Raw genomic sequence first — 24,200 nt, forward strand, 5'->3', positions numbered from 1 at the left:
TTTTGTTGAGTTTCATTGCGATACAAATGGTTACAAGTCAATTTTAGACGTTTAAGTCATTTTTTGAAGGGGGGTTTGTATGGGGGCTAGGGTCAAATATAGGCCGATCCTTACGAAAATCTGCAGTGTCATTTATACTTATATAAAACTTATTTGTGCCAATTTTTAGAGAGATAGCAGAATATTTGACGTAATTATAGCATAAAAAGTTCAAATCGGGAGGTACGTTTGTATGGGGGCTAGGTGAAATAATGGACCGATTTCAACCATTTTCAATAGGCTTCGCCCTTGTGCCAAAAAACATGCTTGGTCCAAATTTCATCAAATTATCTTGAAAATTGCGGCCTGTACCTTGCGCACAAGGTTTACATGGACAGCCAGCCAGCCAGCCGGACAGACGGACGGACGGACGGACATGTCTTAATCGACTCAAAAAATGATTCTGAATCGATCGGTATACTTTAAGGTGGGTATTGGACCAATATTTTTGTATGTTACAAACATCAGCACAAACGTATAATACCCTCCCCACTATAGTGGTGTAGGGTATAAAAATGACTTAAAATAGAACCCCTTACATGGTAATGAAGTTTTTTGCTGGGTAGTTATGAATCTGAGAAAACACTTCTTTACAAAAAAAGAAACAAAAACAGTGAATGTTTACCTTCAAATAATTTTCTAACGAAGTTTGTATGTAGGATAAGGTCAAATTGAGCCCGATTACAAATAAAAAATAATCGAAAAAGTACATATGTGAAATTAAATTTTGCTAATTTTGTTGACACACTGGAGCATTTAAAATAATAATGAACTCGATACTACTGTACAGATTTCAACGATCTTTAATTAGAATTAAAGAAGAGTATATACAGAATTTCATGAAACTATCTTGAAAATTGCCACTGTAGAGTGCTAAATCGACTTAAAATGTGATTCTGAGCCTATTGGTATACCATAAGACAGATGTTGCACCAATATTTTTAAATGTTACAAATATCAACACAAACTATAATTGTGTATCGTCTGGAATTTGAAATATCTTTCCCCCATTTGAAGCATTCAAATAAAACTGGTCTCTTTTTATTACACTAGTCGTGGCCTCCGGTAGGTTAGTGGTTATTTTTCTAGTCTTGTAGACGGGAGATGGTGGGTTCGATTCCCACCCTGGTTAAGGAGCGAACAACAGGCCCGATATAGGCCTAGGTGTATTTCTTGGGATTTGATGTATATACATCCTCCTTTCAAACTAATTAACTCACTAACTCACTAACTAACTAACTAACTATAACACTAGTCGACCATTTCCTACATAAAACTTTTCGAACACTTTTCTGTACAAAACTTGTCGAATTTTTTCTATTTGAAACTAGTCAAACATATAATAACGAACTGGCTGAACACTTTTCTATAGAGAACTGACTAAACACATTTCTACACTGGTCAAACATTTTTCTGGAGAAAACAGTTTGAACACTTTTCTATAGAATCTTTCCTATAGAAAACTGTTTGAAATTTTTCCAATAAAAAAGTTTTTTCTGGAGATAACAGTTTAAATATTTTTCTATAGAAATCTAGTCAAACACTTTTCTATAGAAAACCATTTGAACATTTTTCTAAAGAAAAATGTTTGAACATTTTTCTATGGAAAACTGATTTAAATATATATGTATAGAAATCTGGTCGAACTGTTTTCTCCAGAATCAGTTTTCTATAGAGCACTTTTCTATAGAAATCTGGTCGAACACTTTTCTATAGACAACTGTTTGAACACTTTTCTATAGAAAACTATTTGAACACTTTTCTATAGCAGACTATTTGAACGCTTTTCTATAGAAAACTATTTGAACACATTTCTATAGAAAACTATTTGAACAATTTTCTTTATAAAACTGTTTGAACACTTTTCTATATAAAACTATTTTCTATAAAAAAAACTGTTTGAACACTTTTCTATAGATGACTGTTTAATAGCCTTTCAAAACTCTTTGAACATTTTGCTATAGAAAATGTTTGAACACTTTTCTATTGATAACTGATTAAACACATTTCTATAAAAAAATTGAATACTCTTCTATACAAAACTGTTGGAACATTTTTCTACAGAAAACTGTTTGAAGACTTTTTTAGAAAACTATTTGAACACTTTCCTATAGAAAACTATGTCAACAACCTGGTCCAATACATTCCTGTAGTTAATTTTCCAACTTTAGTATAATGCAGCTTTAGAAGATCACGGATATAAAAACTTGAGTCAATCGAGCAAAACTTACCATTAACTAATTGTATGATTTTTTAAGGAAACCATTATATTATTACTTTTTAAATACATCACAGTTTTTATTTTAATTATAATTCACCATTTTTTAAGCTTAAATATTATTCAGTTTTGGCTTTATTGAATTTTTTTCTTATTTTTAATTTCCAAAAAAATCTCAATAAAATATTAACAATAACTAAAGCCAAACATGTTATAAAAGCAAAGAAACATAATATTGCTAACATTACATCAACATTGTAAAATTGCCACCAAGTCAAATTGTGACCCATGTTGCGTAAATGTGCGGCACCTTTATGACGTAAGACATATTCAATCCAATAGATTGCCCTTTCCATGGGTGTATTTTGCTGATCACGAAATCTATATGATAAAGTTTTGGCAACATTAGCATAGTGCGAAGTTTCCAAAAGTTCTTTAAAAGCCTTAGCTAGAACTTTTTCAGAGATAGTATGTAATTTAAGGGAAAGTCCATTACCCACTTTTTGTATGTAGTCGACCATGTTATCTTGCTTTTCGAAAGATGATATACCCAAAATAGGTAAACCATGGTAAACACTTTCTATGATGCTAAGAAAATTGCCATGAGTTATATAAAGTTTTATGTTAGGATGTGGTAGTATCGAGGCCACAACAAAATCTGCATCTATGTAGACATTTGGAAGTGTGTAAGGAATTTTCTGGGAAGTTTTCCACAGCACTGTATAAGGCAGGGTTTTAAAATGATGAAAAAATACATCCAAAGTATAAGAACTCATAAAAGTGTCCAGAGTTATAAGTATGACTCCTTCCTTTGCATTATCGAGAATATTTTTGATGTTAGGTTTTAAAGGATCTGGATTTGTAACAATATTTAAACCAGCCACTTCTATCATATTGGGCACATACGGTCTGGGTGTTGTTAAAGAAAAGTGATCATTTAATAAAACTAAAGAGACATTTTTTTGAGCTTCTTCAAATGTTAATTGAGCATTAGGATAATACAATTTATAAATCTCTTCCTGTAGTATCATGTACTTCCGGTAGTAGTGTGCCCACTCTATAAATTCCAATAAAACATTTAAAAATCGTTGCCAAAAATTCATTTGACGTAGTGGTAAAATCATATGTGGTATATATGACTTCGGACTTATATTACCAACCAGCTCATCAATAGCAATCATAGTACCTATGGTAGATACTCCTACGATTGGTGCCTTTAAATACTCAGCTAAACCAAAAAATGATTCTGCAAAAAATACATCCAAAATAATCAAATCAATTTTCTCATTATCCAATATTTGACGAACGGCTGTATCATTCTGTATATTTATACACATTTGAATGGCTTGACTATAAATTTCATCTATCAATTCATAGTAATTGGCTTCCTCATTGTCTAGAGAAAAATTGTGATAGCCTGCAATAATGTGTTTTTTTTTTTTTAAATTAAACAATTTAAATTATAACTAGTCTAGTAACTAGTCTTACCAAAAAATAAATGTTTATTTTTTTCCACCACAACATCACGAAAATTGGATATTGGTTCTTTTTGCGGATAATTTGTTATTGATGTTATTTGATGGTCACGTCCTGCCAATTCTTTTAGTAGCGGCTCTATAAAATCATATTGCGAACGCATAGGCACTCCAAATATAGATAGTATGTGTGCCGCATATAAAGAATTGGGAAATATACACAATACCAATAACAGATACTTGGAATGCATTTATTTATTCTTGAAATTATTTACATTTGTCTTTAAGCGACTGAACGCTTTAACAACTGGTGGGGTACTAAACAATTGTTTTTTTCGTCTGGCATTATAATTTCATTATCTTTAACAGATTATAAACAATTTTGATAACATTTATTCAATTTTATTATTATAAAATATTAAAACCAATTAGTACATACATATGTACTTTAGATAAGGTAAACGTGAAAGTACATTAAAATTTCAAACAAATCGTGGATCATTTCAGGTGTTAGCAAACTAGAAATGTATGCAAAATTATTGCTATTTTATAAAACAAATAAAATATAAATTAGTTGAACAAATGTTTTACCTGGAAAACTTGTCGAAAACTATTCTATTGAAAACTTACCTGGTGTAACATTTTTGTATAACAAAAAACTATTAGAAAACTTTTTTTAAAAAAAATGGGTAGAACACTTTCTCACCTAATTCAAACACTTCATACTTAATTTCATATATCTAGTTTCAATATTATAGAAAATTAAAAAAATGTCTTTTGAAAAACTAAACAGTACCAAAAAGTTCCCTTTTATGGCTTGTAATTTAAGCCAGGCTCCACATACTTAATTTCATGTTTCTAACACACTAATACTGCTCTCGCTCTGCTACTCTTGCTCTTTTGCTCACGCTCTGCCTTGTTTTTATAAACAAGAGTACAATAACAAAATTTAACGTATGATTATGTATTTTGTTTTTGTTTTTTTGCAATTTCTGTTTGAGCATGAATAAAAAATCTCAGTTTTTGTTGAAATTTTCAGAGGTTGTCTCGGATTTTTACTCATATCTCCATTATTTATGGACCGATTTTGCTGATTTTAAATAGCCATCTTCCCGAAGCATGTCTAACAGAATTATTGAAGATTCGGATTTCGCCGATATCTGGGGTCCTCTAAAAACTAATTTCAACAAACATATAGACAAACAGACGGACGGACAGACGGACATGGCTTAATCGACTCCGTTATATATAAGGATCCAGAATATATATATACTTTATAAGGTCGGAAAATTATATAATAGAAATTACAAACGGAATGACAAACTTATGTATACCATTCTCACGAAGGTGAAGGGTATAAAAATAGTAGCAGTCCTGCTTATAAAAGTGGAGGAAGACTTCTGTAAAGGGAACTGTTTGAAAGTTTGTCTATAAATCACCGATAAAAATACTCTCTTTTCTGTGGAAAACACTCCGAATAAAAACGGTTTGAATACTTTTATTTGAAAATTTCATGGAACACTTTCCTATAGATTTGTTGTCCATCATTTTTGTTAAGAAATTGAACACCCTTTTTTAAAGTCTTCTATACTAACCAACTAACTAACTAACTAACTAAATAACTAACTAACTAACTAACTAACTAACAAACTAACCAACTAACTAACTAACTAACCAACTAACTAACTAACTAACTAACTAACTAACTAACTAACTAACTAACTAACTAACTAACTAACTAACTAACTAACTAACTAACTAACTAACTAACTAACTAACCAACTAACTAACTAACTAACTAACTAACTAACTAACTAACTAACTAACTAACTAACTAACTAACTAACTAACTAACTAACTAACTTACTAACTAACTAACTAACTAACTAACTAACTAACTAACTAACTAACTAACTAACTAACTAACCAACTAACTAAATAACTAACTAACTAACTAACTAACCAACTAACTAACTAGCTGTCATTTTATTTTGAACACATTTAGTACATATTTTCTGAGTCCTTTTAAGACGGTCTATCCATATTTTGTAAAGGTAAAGTTTGTTTGGTATTTAAATTTCTACGTATAGCCCCCATACAAGTGGTTCCCAGGAACACAGTTCCTGTTCTAAAAGTTCAAATATAACGACACAATTCGACAGAAACAAGATTTATACGAACCATAAGCTCTCTTCACAATTTTTCAATAATTGTACCATAATCTGTCTAAAAATTTTATGAGGATCGGCCTGTAATTGATCCTACCTACCATTCAAGGTTTCCTTAGTTAAATGGTTTTAACGCTCACTAATCGCTTAAAAATGCTAATATAGCGATCAAATGAGGGGAGTATTTCTTATATGGTATAGTGTTTGACGAAGATTCAGCCTTGTCAAATAGGAGACTCTTACTTGTTTATATGTATATGTGGTGTAAAGCAGCTTATGCACAACCATACTTTCCTACTTTATTAATAATGTGTAATATATATTATAATTTTCCTCATTTCTTTACAGATTTTGATGTTTTATATATCTCTCTAAATGGCTTCATAAATTTTATAAAGGTAAATTTAATTATAACAAATCAAAAATTTAAAGTATTAAAAAAATAGCAAAACAAATGCAAATTTTAAAGACATACATTTTAAGTACATACTTACATTAATTTCACATTCTAACAACTAATTAACTAAATAAAATACTTATTCATTTTTAAAGTATCTAATTGATAAATCTAATAAAATACAAGTAATAGGATTTTATATAATTTTGGTTTAAACTTTTTGTGGTTTAAAATACTTAGTTTAAAGCAACTACATACTCATTATTTATGCTGTTTTAAAATTTTCATATTTAATTAATGATTTATCCAAATGTTTAACTTTGTTTGTAATTTACGTAGTATGGAAAAACAATTCTATGGAAAATCTTTTACAGCCACGTGTTTTGAATACTCTGTGTCTGAGAATTTCTTATTCAGACAAATAAATAGTAGCAGCAGTATGGGAGTTTGAAATTGAAAATTAATGTTTAACATTAAATTCATAAATAACTAATGTTATAGATTTTTTTCTTGTTGATAATAGTTTCAGACATGTGTATGTTGTTTTGTATGAAATGTATATATAACCATACAAACTTTTAGAAATTGAATGAAATATACGTACTTATTGTACACACTGCAAATCTGAGAATGTTAAATTTTATATACTGGGTTGCTTGAAAAGAAACTTCAGAACCACATTTGCAATGGACTGTGACAGCTGGACAGATAGATAGATAGATAGATAGATAGATAGATAGATAGATAGATAGATAGATAGATAGATAGATAGATAGATAGATAGATAGATAGATAGATAGATAGATAGATAGATAGATAGATAGATAGATAGATAGATAGATAGATAGATAGATAGATAGATAGATAGATAGATAGATAGATAGATAGATAGATAGATAGATAGATAGATAGATAGATAGATAGATTGATAGATAAATAGATAGATAGATAGTTAGTTAGTTAGTTAGTTAGTTAGTTAGTTAGTTAGCTAGTTAGTCAGTTAGTTATTTAGTCAGTTAGTTAGTTAGTTCTGTTTTACTTCATTTACAATCTCACCACGCTCATTTTTTAACATTATAATAAGAAGCGAACAAATAAGAAAATAAACTGAAAAACTTTTAACTGAGATTTGAAAAATCACTGTTAAAAAGGTGTATAATGGTTTCATAACTACATACATATATGTATATTCACATAGCCAAACTACACATTTGAAAGTACATAAAATGTCTTTTTCTAATACGCATATAAAATCCAAGCGCACATTAAGGGGAAAAATTTTTAAAAAGAAAACGTTTAATATTTTAACAACTGTTTAAAGAAACTATTATATAAAAACATAAACATACAAACGCACTTAGACGAAAATATTAGGAAATATTTGGAAACTACCACTAAAATTAGTGTATCTAAAATAGAAACAGCCCCAGAAGTAGGCGGCAAGGCGGGTAGTAAAGTATTAGTCCTTTTCTTTTCATTTCTATTATTAGCGGCACTATGATGTGATAAAATCCATGTGTTTCCATTCAACAAATATCTACTAATGTTTCAATAATGTTTTAGAGAAAACGTAACACATGATGTTGTATTGTTGATTAAGTCATTTTTTCAAGTTTTTTGTGTGAAAAGCAACACATGTATTGGCAGCAAATTTTATTTAAAATAATTTCTTCAAAAAAACGTAAGGGGAACTAACAAACCAGGTCTATTGTTATTTGACATAAACTATAAAAACAAAAAGGTAAAATTTTATATAATTTAGTTTAAAGAAAATTTTAGACATGCTTAAACAATTATGGCAACATTTTACCCAAAAATACAACAATCTTATCGAGAAGAAATCAAATTGATTTTGTTGATGCGGAAAAAAAGTAAAATGAGGGTTGTAATATTGGGTAGTGGTAGATTTGATTGGGGAATTTTAAATTTTAATATAAATTTTTAATAAATGTAAGTGTAGGCAAAAATAAAATGAAAAATGTGAGGTAAATTTTAATGTTAGAAAGTTTTAAAATTGTTACTATGTAACCGTAAGAGAATAAATTTTCAAAAAAAGTTTAAATAAAAATTTTGTAATAAATTGTGAAAAATATTAAATAGACCCCACACAAAATTTTAGACTAAAAACTAGTAAATAGACTAATCCATAGACTACTTAATATACTAGTTAATAGATGTATAGACGGGTCGATTAGTCTATAAACTGGTTTAAAAACTATTCAATAGACTTGTCTATAACCTAGTCAATAGACAGGTGCATAAGTAAGATATATCGATAGGACTGACTGGTCAATAGGCAAGTCTACTAACACTTCAACTTATTGATCTATAGATAAATCAAAAGACTCATCTACAGATTAGTCAGTAAAGTGGACCGTAGACTAGTTAACAGACCGGTCGTTAGACTTGTTAACTAACCGGTCTATGGATTGCTCCAGAGTTAATAGACTTGTTTATAGACTAGTTAATAGATTTGCCCATAGACTAGTTAATATACTTGTCTAAAGGCTAGCCAATAAACTTGTCTAACGACTAGTTAATAGCCTGCTCTTTAGACTAGTCAATGGACTGATCTTTAGGCTAGTCGATGGACTGGTCTTTAGACTTGTCAATATACTGGTCTTTAGACTAGGCAATAGACTGGCTATTAGACTAATTAATAGACTGATAACTTATTGATATTTTGGCACTGGCAAAATACTGATCTACAGATTAGTCTATAGTTTATATACTCATCAATATACTGGTCTAGACCAAGCTAGCATTTGGAGCATTGTTGGATGATTAATCAGTAAACTGAGTCATTTTTGACTCCTTTTGATGACCTTAAAGTGATTAATAAGTTGAGCGCTTAAAAAATGACTCGAAAATGATCCCGATATATGATTGAAAACTGAATATTTGAAAAAAAAAATAACAAAATGTATAGCAATCATAAATTAATCATCCTGATGTTTAAAATATGATGGTTTTAAAAACTTATTTTGTGGTCATATTTCAAGCAGTTGGAAGATCTTAAATTGTTCCTTATGTAATTGTTTTTGTTTGTAATGAAATAACAACTCTTAGACTTAAAAATGACTCAAACACTGTTCAAAAATGAGTCGAAACTGATCAATAATTAAGCGTAGAGAAGACTCTTTTATAAGAGTGAGAAAAGCATTTTGTGTGGTCTTAAATGAGTTCATATAATTCTCAAAAAGATCAAAAATAAGTCATAATTGAGGGGCTCATAAATGACCCATTCAGAAGAGTCACGAATGTACCATTTATGAAAATGAGCGCTTATATGATCATTTTATTCGTGCAGAAGAGTCATAAATGACTCGAATGTGATCAAAAATTTCAAAAAAATACTAGCTGGGGACTAGTCAATAGACTTGTCTATTGATTAGTCAAAATGCTCATGTATAGATTAGTAGATAGACTTGTTTATAGACTTGTTAATATAATAAATATGGTCAAAAGACTTATTTATAAGCAAGTCAATATTCTCGTTTATAGGTTAAAGAATATGTTGGTCTTTAGATTTGTTAATAAATTACTTTTTAGAATAGTCAATAGAATGTACCCTTTACAAGTCAACAGACTGATCTATGGTTAGTCAATAGACTAGTTTATAGACTTGACAATATACTCGTGGTTATAACAACACATTGGTCTATGGAAAAGTTAAAATATTGGTCTATATATTAGTCAAAATATATTCCATAGAAAAGTCAATTGACTACACTGCATGCTACTAATCACTACTTATAAAATATACATGTTATAGATATATTCTTAGAAATTTCTCTAAACAAACATGTAAAACGAGTTAAAGTATAATAAACATCATACCGCACAAAGTTTCCCTTACACGTTTTCAAGTCACATTTGGAAAAAGCAAACATTTCCTTCTTTCGTAAATGGCTTAATGTTCAAAGTAATATTTGTTATAATTTACGCTGATTTGACACTAATACATTTTGTATTTTTAAAAGCTCTACTCCCTTTATAATTTTATGAGCACTCTTGTTATATTCTTTAAAAATATTACACGTTTATTTCAATTTATATTAATTTCACATTGAAATGGATTTGAAAGTGGAGTAAGGAGCAACAAAGTGGAAAGAAAAATGCAAAAGCCTTTTAAAGTATAGAATTTAAAACATCTGCAAACAACCACCCATTTAGGTGTTGAAAGTTTTTGTATTGTTTGTTTTCGAGGGCACATCTAACCGTTTGAAACAATGATCATCGATAAGAGAACATAATTTAATGTTAGATATTTAATATTTATTTAGCTTAAGTTTATAATTGTGATGGGATTAAAATTAGCTTTCTTTTACTTAAGATTAGTTTCGTATTTTGGCATGTCAAATGGAAATCTAAAACATTTCAATATTCAAATTTCAAAATTTTTTGCTAATATCGAATAATATTAAGTAACATTATGTAAATCATAGATTAATACAAATACATGAGTTACATGAGTCTTAGTTTGAACAGTACCTACTACGGAAGTGAGTGGTTCTGCAGGATTCTTCATGTATAGTATTGCTGAAGTATTTTAGATGTACTACTCAGTGATTTAAGTTAAAACTAAAAAATCGTTTATTAAAAGAGTAATATACAGTGAAATTAAATAATATTTTGGTATTAGTTTGGTTAATTTGACAGCCACCTGATGCAAAGCTTACTTAGATCCAGATAAGTCCTATTGGTTTACCATGTCATTAACAGTTTACGAATTGTCCTAAGGAATAAGGCTAATTATCTTAGCCTTTTGGTCCTCCTAATGAAGTTGTAGATCTTTACCAGATGTTCATTTGATAAGAAAGTTTTACCGACTTATTCCCGTAATTTCAAGAAATCAGTGCATATTTACCTTTGGTGTAAAAATATTTGGTAATTTTAATCCATAGGTACTGATTTGAAATACAAGTCAACTTATCCTTTTGGTAAATTAACCAACTAGTTATTTTACACTTTAGATATCTATTTGCTAAAATTAAGGACATTAAGGTAAGATGGGGCAATGACATAGAAAATTCTCTGTACTTTCATTTTTCTCTTCATCGTTGTAACTGGTGCAGACATCACTGTTTAAAGAAAGTTGAAGTCTCTGCACAAGATGTCTTGTGTAATGAGTTTTCTGATCCGATTTTAAAGGTTAATAGCGAAGTTTCGTGTAATATCGCTTCTACATTACACTTTCCTGGTTTCTAACAAATTAGGTTTATATTCTTACCTCCTTTTAGCGATTAATTGCAGTTTTTCTGTATTAAGCTGTTTTGTTTTCACGTAAGAAATATCGATGTTGCAACCAAATTCATTCACTTGTAGAGTACTTCCAACTTTAGCTAAAGTGTTAGCATGGTTGTTTCCTTTTATGTCCCGGAACCCATGCATGGTTAACCGATGATTGTCTCGCTATCTCCTGGAGAGATGTTCGGCATTCGTGGATAACTTCTGACGTGATTTATACATTCTCTAGGGATTTAATAGCTGATTTTCTATCTTTAAATATGTGGATTTTTCTATTAGATATTCCATGGTGGGTTAACGTGGTAGTTCGCTGTCAAGTCGGAGAGACTCCTTTATGACCGGACCACGCTACTTTTCAGAAGTAGTATTTATACGTATTATATGCAGCATGTAGCTGTAAGAAATCTGAGTATATCATTAAATATCGATCGAAATATCTCATCAAGTTAAGATATGAAGTAACTGCCAAGGAAGCGGTTTTTTACGGCCAGCGAATGGGAGATGGAAAATTGATACCTGCTTTTCCCCGTCTTTTCAACTGCGACAATGATCATTGGAAGGGAGCCTAAGCCTACTGGCAGATCTGGCTATTACCCAGTGTTCTTTTACTACTACAATCAGCCTCGATTTGTCCCGTCTACTTCGGTTTATAAATCATCTTGTGCATTTCTCATTGAAGGAGAGTTACAATAACTTGCTCCTTTACATGTTTCTAAGTTACTCCACCTATTTTCAGCCTTTTGAAGAAATAATATAATGAAACTACTTTTGATAAAACTTAACGAAGTTGCTTCAGGCAATCTTATCTGCCTCCTCATTACCATAGTAGTCAGACAGTCCTTCAAATAGTCTTATGTTCAACTGTTCCTGTTTATGTATTTAATCCATCAGTGAATATTTCGATTCGGGTATGGCGTTGTCGAGACGTAACTTCATATTGGTATAATATTATGGTTCTATTACCGACTCAATCCTATATATGTATATGTATGTTGTATTTGATTCACATATCTTTATGATAGTGATTAATATTTATAATATCTGTCCAACAATATTTCGGGGATTGGGCCTTCTGTTGTATGTCCTTGCATACGTATAAAAAAGCGATATATTAGCTTGTCGACAGTTCAATTTAGTATATGTGTTCATAGACCTGTTTGTCATTTTTCTAATCACAAAGGGGCTATTACGAGTCTGTTGCGTAATAGGCTCTCCTTATGCTAAACGCTCTAGCACTTGATACTCAAACGTTGATCATGTTCGATTCCTCAGCGTTTAACTCCTTTTTTGATTCATATCCCCGAATGTGCTGAAACTCACATCAAGTTGACAAAGTTAGGACCCCATTACGTTCCAGGTCTTTGTATTGGCTATGGCGTAAACTTGGGAAATCTAAAAGATTTCAAAAGACTCAAGCTCAAGAAAGACAACATCCAAGTTGTAAACGAGATTGCTTGCAGTGTTTGCAGCTCTTTGTGAATTCATGTTGGTATTCAAATTCGGAAAGTCCCTTCGGTATAGAATTCGATGAAACACCTTATTGTAATTAAGTGCCTTAATCGATATCATTATGTTTTAGTGCACCTGATTGTTAAAATTTTACAACCGATTCAACTGAAATGCTTATAATGGTGTTAAGGACATGTATTTCGAACATTGTCTAGTCGAGTTTGGATTACCTGTAACAAAAAAAAAAAAAACATAAGTAACTTTTATAGCTTTGACAAAAGCTCTTTTAGAAGCACTCTAGAGAACCATGATCTGGAAAATTCGTATATTAGTTGTGCACATCCTGTGTATAACATGTTATTTAGAGGATTGGTTTACGTGGTAGTTCACTACACGCGAACTGTCAAGTAGAATCGAAGAGACTCCGTTTTGACGGAATGATAATCTACTTCCTGTCTGATTCAGCTTTTAGCATTATATTTCCATGAGAGCTTAAGTATAAGTAAATTAGAAAAATTTTTTAATATACAAGATCGGAAAAGTGATATTCTGTCTATTTCTCCAAATATTCAGTTGCATTAAAAACACTATAAATTTAATTTTTTTTTCAACATCTTTCTTAAATTCATAAAATCATTGTCAATTTCTTTTCTATGATGGGTAAGTGAAAAATTGAATATTTTAACGTTGAGAAAATATTTAGTTGCCTACAATTTTCTCTGATGAAATCTTTCTCATGTTTAGTGACACATACTATTCCAAACTGTTCATGCTGGGAAAATGAAATAAGATTTTTTTTTTACTCTTCACTTAAGAAAAAAATGTATTAAATGTCATTGTCATTTACATTCATAATTCTCTCATACATTGATGACAGACATTCACTCACAAATTTTGCCTTTTTCTACGACATCAACCACATCATCATCATCCATCCATATGTCCGTCCGTCTGTTCTTCTTTCTCTATCTCTGTTAAGTGAAGAAAGACCTCTTGTATACGTGAATATGTGTGCATAATTTCTGACACATACTCACATTCACGCACTTTTGCGTTCATATCTAAAGAGTAGAAAAACATTTCATCAAGTGTGTTAATACTGTCAATCATATTTTGTCATGTGTTCTTTGGGGTTTTTGTTTCCTTTTCACTCCTTGAATTTGTTTATTCCTTCCTTCTTTAAGTTGATTTTTATTTTAATGCCCTATATTATGGTATGCCTGGCTTATTTTGAAATAAATAAAGTATTTAGCTGTAGCTAATCCTTTTTTAAATAAATTTTTCGGTTGTTGTGTGTTTTGTATTGTGACAACGAGTGTGTGTGTGTGTGTATGAGCATAAGGAGCGGAGTGTGTTTATTGACACATATACAATCAAACTGTCATTCATTACTGGCTGCCTTTAAACGGTCGACTATTCCTTATTTGGGAATGTCAGTTTAAATTTTTCTTTTTAAATCTTTTATAAGTTTATGAAGTTTTTTGGAAAATTTTTTGCATGTGTCATGTCAATAACAGTGTAAAAGTTTTTCTCTGGAAAAAACACAAGTTTCAGTGAAAACTTGAATGTGAGTTAAAGAAAAGTTAAATATTTTTAATATTGGAAGTAGTTACACGTGGTTGAATTTTAAAACTAACAACAAAAAATGTGGTTGAGATTTAAGAAAACTATCGAAAAGTGGATATTTGCCCACTTTCCGGAGCATGTGGTCTTGATGAACACCACTGTCTAAGGTTTTATTGTAATTCTGTGCAACTATAGCCTGAAGGGATTCTAAAGCCAGAGAATCTAAACTATTTGACACCAAGACAACCGGTACCCTGCTAGTGATCTTAACATTCGGAATGAGTTAAAGTCAGTTTAATAAGACACAGAATGAAACAGGACTAAAAAACGTTTGCTGCTTTAAAACTAATTTACCAAATAATATTTTATTAATTTAAAAGTTTCCGTTTCCGGAAATGTTAAATTCTATAACAAAATATTTTATTTCCTAATTCAATTTTTTCTTTCAAGTCCTTAAAAAATAGTTTTTCTAATAAAGCTATAGTCTATCGTTTAATACTTAAATACATTTATAACAGTATGTGTAAGTTTTACAGACATTACAGAAATTGACTTAAAGCTGACATCAAAACAAAGAAGCAATACTAACGATGACTCTGGATAATTCAATTATTTATTTTATTATCAATTATCTTCTTTTCCACAACTTTATTTATTTGCTTTTTGTCTCATTCTCTTTTTTTATGCGATTTTTTTCTTCTCTTCATCTTTTTTTTCGACTTTTTTCCTTTTGCTGGTTTGTGTCCTCTAAAGTCCCATTATTTTATTGATGTTGTAATGACTGTAATACAAAAAAAAAAAAAAAAAATACTATACCATGGTATAAGGGAATAAAGTTTGGAATCGTATATGGAAAAACTCTTGTGTTCAGCTTTTCGTTTTGGTCGTTTGATATTCTCCATAGTCCTGTTATTTTATTGATGTATTACATGTCTCTAACATTGGAAAATGACGCTGAAATTATTGTTGCTCTTGTTGATGTTGCTGCCTGATGCTGCTCTAGCTGTCGTTGTCCTTACAAACCAATGACACAATAATGAAATAAACTTTGATAATGAAAAAAAGAAAATAATGGAAAAAAATACAAAAATCCAATATTACAACGAAATGAATGATACTAAAGAGGAGGGTATATAACCATTATTAAATAGTAAAAATATAAAAAAATACAGGATGAAGACATAAAGATAGACAAACATACAAACAGACGGATGGTTGAACCGCCATACTTGCAGATATAAACAAAACTATCAAATACAAGTTTATTTTAATATGATGTTATAAATGTACATATATTTGTAATATTCTTGACACATCCTGTGTTTATCATTCTTATGAGAGATGCATCGCCCACTGTTGAAAGTTTACCCAATTTTTTCCAAATGTTCATATGGATTTTAATTTCGCTTGTGCAAAAATTTTCTTCGAAATTTTTGTATTTAATACGTATGAGAGGCTCTATGCCCACTATTACTACTTCGCCAATTTATTACCCAAATGTTTTTATACCCTACATCACTTTCGTTGGGAAGTCGATTTAGCTATGCCAGTCCGTCCGTCCATGTATACCTTGTAATCAAACTACAATTTTGAAGATAATTGAATGAAATTTGGCTCAGGGCCTCCTTTTATCCCAGCGATGAAGCGTGTTGAAAGTGATTAAGATGGGTCCATTATTTCACCTAACCCTCGCAAACCTTTTAATCAAACTGCAGATCGTAATCTTGGTATCGTTGACGAAGTCTGCTAAAAATGGTTAACATCGGTCCATTATTTCACCTAGCCCCTATACAAGTGAACCCGCTTTTAAGTTCATAATTATGATTTATATACTCGTATCTCGATAAAAAGCTGCAAAACTAATTTCTATACTAGCCTTACCACCTAGACGACATACCACAGCACCGCATCTTTGTGTTTCTTACGCTCAAACAAGACAAAGTTCGCAACTGTGCCCGTTGGGCGGTTTTCTGCTTCTGTGCATAGCAAATTATTCATTTCAAGGAAATATCCCAGGTGAACTATTAAGTAAGTCTGCGTTTTTGTATATCTATTATGCTTCCCCCCGGGGGCATGTTGCCTTGGCGAGACCTCCGCCTTGGTATTATTGCAATACCGGGGTACAAAGAGGTGGCTAATACCTCCAGCCTGGCCGGGACTGAAAAATTCGTGCAAATCGCCCGAAATGCAAAATCCATATACCAAAGTCACTGCACTTAAACACTAAAAGATGCCTTTGCACTCGCATTTTAGTACAATATCCAGCAAAAAAGAACTTCCAAAGAAACGAAAAAGAAGTAGTATATAATCAATGAAAGTCCAAAAAAATGTCTGAAGAAATGATAACTTAACATAGGCTTATTATAGTGGGGATTTTTATTTTTTTCCACTGCTTCTGTAGTTATTCTCAAAAAGTAATGTTTATGTTTTTTATTTGAAAGTTAAAAGGAATTGCATGTATTTAACATAAAATCACAAAATGAAATTTTTTCAGTACAAAAAATATTTCTTCACTTTTATTGGCTTCTTTTGAAGTCAATTAACATCACTTCCACATTTGCTAAAAAATCCATTAAGTGGTGATAAGTGTAATACTTCTGGAAGTTTTTCGTTTTATTATTGATGGGTAATGTTTAAAGAATAACATTTGATACAATTTGATTTGATACAGGCATGGCTGACCATATAATACCCTTTGAGAATTGCAGACTGTACCGTGCACAAAAGGTTTACATGGACACACAGACAGACGGACATAGCTAAATCGACTCAGAAAGTAAGTCTGAACCGACTGGTATATTTTAAGGCAGGTGCAGGACCAATATTTTTGGGTGTTACAAACATCAGTACAAACACATAATACTCTCTTCACTATAATGCTGTAGGTTAAACAAGTAGGTAATTATAGTAGGGCATGACCGATCATATTATACCCTACAAAAAGGCCCAATCATAACCAAAGTTGGTAGTGTGGTTTAAACTCCTATAAGACTAAGTTTCGCCGATTTTTTGTTAACATAATAGAACATTCAACATTATTATGAACCCAAAAGCCCTATTCGGGGGTACGTTCGTCCTTGGGCCAAAAGAAAAAGTATGTGAAAAATTTAATCAACATATCTGAAAAATTGCAAATAGTAGCGTGTGTAGCTTTAAATAGACACGAACAGACAGACAGACGTACAGACAGAAAGACAGACGGACATAGCTAAAGTTACTCTGAGCCGATTGGTATACTTAAAGTTGAGTGCTGGATAGTGGTTATAACAATATTGATCCAAAAACTACAACAAATAGTTGTTTTTTTTTTTTTTGGAGACAGTCTACTATACAAATCTGCCCAAACTTGCTCTTTATACTTATTACCACATTTCAAATAAATAATTGAGTAATCAGTAGACATTGAGAGAGACAAAAAGAAACACACATAAAACATTTTGATCCTTATTTTATAAATCGATAAATGACTTATATGCATTATTTTAATAACCACACATCATGCAACCTCCTACACACATAAACTCCTGTAGTCCTTTATCAATGTATAAGTGTAACTGATATAAAAACAATATTCTCTTATTGTACTTGTACTTATGTAAGTGATTGTGTTTGTAATGCTATTTAATAGAAAATTTTATTTTTTTTTTTATTCTCAGTTAAGGACAGAAATGAAAAGGATGGATATTGGAAAATGTTTAAAGTATACTAGAATAGAAGTGGCTGGAAATGAATATTGCAAGTGGGGATGTGACGCTGCAATTGACATTTTGGTTGCAGTAAAAGTGTTAGTTTGAAGTAAAACTATATATGTAGTTATGTTAAAGAAAATCAAATGCCAACTTAAGAGATTTGTTTAAAGTTCTTTAAAATTTAATTAAATACTTAGTTTTAACTTATGTACTTGTTGTCTGTGAGTTTTTCTTATAAGTTCTTTTTGCAAACATTATTTATTTGAAGAATATGCATATGTATGCTCTTATACATATATTAAATTTTACTTGTAATGAAAGCAAATTATTTTAAATTTTATATGATTTTACTTTTACTAAGTAGGACATTTTTTAATTTATTTGTACCCTACACCATTTTAGTGGTTAGGATCGAACCATTATTTCACGTATTCCTCATACACTGAACCCCCAATAAGGGACTTTAAACCAACAAGACGTTGTAATAAAAGAAATGTAATTTTGGAGATAATTCAGTGAAAATTGCCACAATATTTTGTGGCAATTCAGTTGTATGGTACCCATACAACTGAATCCATCGAATAGGGTTTTAAAGTATTTTAAATAGGTGCAACCGTTATCAATGTGTCGACTAACTGTCAAACTAGGTCAGTAGGTAGATAGATAGGTAAGTTGATAAGGGTATTATCAAATCCGAAGAAATACACCTAGGTCACTATCGGACCTGTTGTGCTCTCCTTTTCAGGAAAAATATGTTCACTTAAACACATGCTCTACATTCGTCGGAATCCACGTATATATACGTACCATCATACTAACTTCAGACTTGATCAGTTTGAGAAGATTTTTCGTCTTGTTTCCATCAGGGTCACCCCATAAGATGTGGTTCTACCCACCGTTTAATTATTCCAATAGGTAAATAAAATGCTCCAGAGTTTCACTTTCCTCTCCATATGCTCTACTTTCGTCTGAATCCACACGGACAACTATATATATATATATGCTCGTAATCCTGTGTGTCCTGTGCTCAGTTTGACGAGATTTTTCGTTTTGTTCCTGTCAGGGTCATCACATAGGATGTGGTTCTACTGACCGTTTCATTATTCCAAGAAAGCTTGTGGGATTCTACCACTCATATTTTTAACTCAGCTCTTGTTGCATGAATGGTTAAGCTTTTGTCGGGTTAACTACCTCGAGCTGCGATCAGTCAAATCCGATGATTGTGTATAACATTCCAATGTATACAGTATACATCAATGATGTGTTCTATAACCGTTTTAGACCAGCTCGCCTCATATCTTAAATATGTTTCAATGAGTCGAAAATCTAGAGTTTTGTTTGAAGTAGTACACACGACACCACTTATACCCAAGCAGCATGTACACTGAACTCAAAAAACTTAAAGAAATAAGTCGATTTTTGTGAGCACCCTATTCAATTCAAGTCAGTTTACAAATTTTATAATAGCACGAGCCTCCACGAGGATGCTAGGCTTAAATTTGTTTGATTAGTTTCAATGACCTTAGATCAATAGACCATTATTTTCTTACGGTTTAGCGCCATCTCGTTGAGGTTTTCTATAATGTTCTATTTGGTCAATTTTACTCTAAGGTCTTAGAGTTCCCAAGAATTTTTCCGATATGCGATCGGGGTAAACGGTACTTGTCAATGTGAGTTCAGCCTCAGCTAAAGCAACATGTGATCGAAACATCATGTAGTGAAATGCTACACTTTTTTTTAAATTATGGAAGTGTAAGTTGCAAGAGACCCTTTCGGTCACTAGTGTTGTTATGCCAATGAGCCAGTGTTCCGATTAGGTAGAAATTCGAAATAAAGTTAACTCAATTCATTGGTAGATCACTGATCTTTAGCAGTGTTATGACAGCATTTGCCTAATAGTTCTATAATATCGTCAATCTCAGCTTATTCACCATATTATATGGTTGAAATATGCAGGAAGTGGAACTGGTCTTATGATTGGTTAAAAGTGTCTGCTTGTAATCATCAAATGTATACAGTTTTGTATTGAAAATTTTATTCAAGTAAAACTTTCCAAGTTCGAATCCGGAATCGATAGGCTTAGACGATTTTTTTACTAACATATTTATAGTGCAAATTGAGTTACAATCTGGGGATATTGAATAAAGATTATCGGTTGATAAGTTTGTTTGGACAATAATTATAAATGATGTGCAATAGTATAAACTTGAAACATTTAGAAAACCCTATTAACTCTCAAAATTTATGAAAATATTTTATTTTGTTATATAGGAACCATAAAAAGGATAACATTTACTAAAACAAAGCGAACCCACATGCAAATATTTCTAATGATAATTATTATTTTGATGAGCCCTTTTTCAACTCCAATGATAAGTACCACAAATTAAGAACAAGACCGCACATTCTATTTAAAAGCAGCAACAGCAGCAACAATAGTCCTTCCTACCACAGTAATCAGGGTGTGATGATGTTAGAGTGTTAAGGATGAAAAGGTTTGCCATACACATTAATAAATAAGTATGTAGGTATAAGTACATTAAGTATGTATTCATATGAAAAGCAAACAATTTAATGAATAGAATTAATATACAAATAACAAACACATACACACACGTAAAATCGCTGAAGAATCTACCACCCTAATTTTAACGTGTTATTTTTTATTGAAAACCATTTTAAATGCAAAATTGTAAGAAAAAAGAAAGGCATTAAACATATTCTAAATTTTAAGCGCATTGATGATTAAATACAAAAAAAAAACACACACACATTCACATACTCACAACTAAATCCATTTATTTCGGACTAACACGTACCCGTTACAGTGGCATGCACAAACCTTCGAACACTTTCAATACAATTCGTACGCACTTTATTTCTTTAAAGTGTGTTTATGTGGAAAAATTACGAACTACACATAAGGATAATGGGGAAAAATTTATTTTGCATTTCATTTCACTTGTTAACGTTTCAATACATGTTATGTTTCTTATTTAAGTGAAGCGAATACAGACTTATTTGAACAAATACATGCCGAGGTTTACTTAACAATTTAACAATATACATATTTTCAATATAAACGTATAAACAAATCCTTCTTTTGTGCCCAACAGAAGAAGCAATAGGAACAAAAAAAAAACCTGAATAAATGTTTTTTTTTTTCGTTTTGTCATTGTAAAGGTATTAGTATTTAAATTTGTGGCATGTTTATTGAACACAACAGGAAGAGGGATAATGAATGGGGACTTTAATCGTAAGTGGGAATATAAACAATTCGGTTAAACACATTGTGAGACTAAAGTTAAAGTGGCTAGAGAAGATTCGAAATTTTGCTGAATGTCATTGAAAATTTAAGTGTTTTTGTAACTCTAGAGTGAAAAGGATAGATTATAAGACTATATATTAGACTATAGACTGAACTATAGACTAGACTATAGACTAGACTATAGACTAGACTATAGACTAGATTATAGACTAGACTAAAGACTAGACTATAGATTAGACTATAGACTAGACTATAGACTAAACTATAGACTAGACTATAGACTAGACTATAGACTAGACTATAAACTAGACTATAGGCTAGACTATAAACTAGACTATAGACTAGACTATAGACTAGACTATAGACTAGACTATAGACTAGACTATAGACTAGACTATAGACTAGACTATAGACTAGACTATAGACTAGACTATAGACTAGACTATAGACTAAACTATAATCTAGACTATGGAATAGACTATAGACTAGACTATAGAATAAGCTATAGACTAAACTATAGACTAGACTATAGACTAGACTGAAGACAAGACTATAGACTAGACTATATATAGACTAGACTATAGACTAGACTATAGATTAGACTATAGACTAGACTATAGACGTGACTATAGACTAGACTATAGATTGGACTATAGATTAGACTATAGATTAGACTATAGACTAGACTATAGACTAGACTATAGACTGGGCTATAGACTAGACTATAGACTAGACTATAGACTAGACTATAGACTAGACTATAGACAATATATTTGGACAAGCATATTGATAAATTTGTTTATAGTGGACCATTTATTGCTCGCTTCCATGCCAATAAAACATATGCGATCATAAAAAGATCAGTTTTGGACCAGAATATATTTTATATAATATGCAATGTGAAATAAATACAATATACACAAATAATTTTCATTTAAATTCCAATATGTATTTTAAACTACAGCCTCTATCAACAACACTGTCAAAACTAATAAAATTCAATTGAAACCGACATAACCTCAATATAAATTAATCCATTAACATTTTTCTTTTATTTTTTCAAATAAACTTTTTTTGTAAATCCTCTGTCTGTTGTCTGTACACAGTTTGTTTTAAATTCCTTCCATACTTTTCATATGACAAGTGCTGATCCCTTTCTACAACTTTACATTGCAGACTTTTTAACAAGTACTGCTCTTGCAGTATATACTCTAAAAACACTGATGTTATCCTTGACACTGACACTAATCTGAATTAGTAAAAATAAACAAGAATTAGAGTAATAACAGTAAAATACAACAACACTCAAACCACATGCAAACATACAAATAGCAAAAGAGGGAGACAGAGAAAAAAAAACATTAAAATAAAATAAACAATGAAAATGCATTTTGCAACAAAAATATCTAAACTTATGGAACAGGAAAACAAACAGTAATTTTCATACAAACAAATACTCACATACAAATACACTAATGCAATACTCCCATACAGTGTTTTTCGTTTCCTCTTTTTATAGGGGGGAAACCCGACAAAGAAATGTCAAAAACAATAGGGAAAATAAAATTATACTTACTACATTGTATAATCATATTAATGGGCGCTTAAATACCCTGTAGTTTTTAGTGGGTTATACAAATAAATATAACAGTTTGATTGATTACAGAAGAACTTCCTTATATCCAACAAGAAATTGTTTTTAGTATTATATATTTGGTACTTCACTATAAAACTAACATAACTTTTAAGACCTCAGCTGATATTGAAAAAATCATTTTTTTTAGTCCGTTTGTAACTCATGCCCAAATATTGCATTTACATATATGCATCATGTTATGTTATAATGTGCATAACATACATACATAACTAAATAAAATAAGGGATAAAATACCAACATAACCACACAAAATATTTTGTTGATTTTGTTAAAAATAAACGAAGGAAGCAAATCAGCAATAAAATCAACAATATACAATATATTTACATATATTTGGAGTGCATTTAAGGTTTATGCAAAATATTCCCAACAGCAAGAAAGGTCAGATCAAATGGGTGAGTGTGTTGCGCTGCCAGTCAAATAAATAAACAAACAAAATGACAAAAGTTAGCAAATAAATGAACGGAAAGCATTGAAAATACATTAATATTGAGAAACAACAATGATAATAAAAAAAACAAATGTAAATATGATATTAAAATAAAAACAACAAAAAGAAAATTACAACATTGTTGTTTTATATAAATTATACTAAGATAAAAGCAACCCTTAATTTTTCACTTAAAATATTTTCTGCACTCGTCGGTTATTTATTAATAAACGACATTAAGAGGAGATATCTCAAAAGGGAGTTAATATTGAATTAAACCTAAAATGCACGATGAGTATATAAAGATCGTACTTAGTGTGTTCTACTTTAGATTATATATACATATATTATAGTATATTTATTAGACTATTCACTAGACTATAGACAAGACCTTAGACTAGACTATAGACTAGACTATAAACTAGACTATAGACTAGACTATAGACTAGACTATAGACTAGACTATAAGACTATAGACTAGACTATAAGACTATAGATAAGACTATAGACTAGACTATAGACTAGACTATAGACTAGACTATAGACTAGACTATAGACTAGACTATAGACTAGACTATAGACTAGACTATAGAC

General features: G+C 30.7%; 2 protein-coding genes across 5 annotated transcripts in view; one reads left to right on the forward strand and one right to left on the reverse strand.

Moving 5' to 3' along the window:
* The window catches only part of LOC111684296 (semaphorin-2A), a 170,054-nt gene that overhangs the window by 23,086 nt on the left and 122,768 nt on the right, over positions 1–24,200 (forward strand). For 3 of the 4 annotated variants that reach the window (XM_046953552.1, XM_046953548.1, XM_046953550.1), the window contains exon 2: positions 6,249–6,298. The gene's annotated coding sequence lies outside the window, so the exon portion shown is untranslated. Of the gene's footprint in view, positions 1–6,248; positions 6,299–20,522; positions 20,747–24,200 lie in introns of all 4 variants that reach the window. The other variant, XM_046953549.1, reaches the window with a different exon arrangement.
* On the reverse strand, positions 2,434–4,029 carry LOC111684303 (UDP-glycosyltransferase UGT4-like; the record flags this gene model as incomplete). The annotated part of the gene is made up of 2 exons (XM_023446443.2): positions 3,746–4,029; positions 2,434–3,674 (listed from the first exon to the last, which is right to left on the reverse strand). Coding segments are annotated over exons 1-2 (1,479 nt in total), but the record flags the coding sequence as incomplete, so codon positions are not given.

Source organism: Lucilia cuprina, chromosome 6, assembly GCF_022045245.1.
Source record: "Lucilia cuprina isolate Lc7/37 chromosome 6, ASM2204524v1, whole genome shotgun sequence".
In the NCBI taxonomy this organism is placed as follows: domain Eukaryota; kingdom Metazoa; phylum Arthropoda; class Insecta; order Diptera; family Calliphoridae; genus Lucilia; species Lucilia cuprina.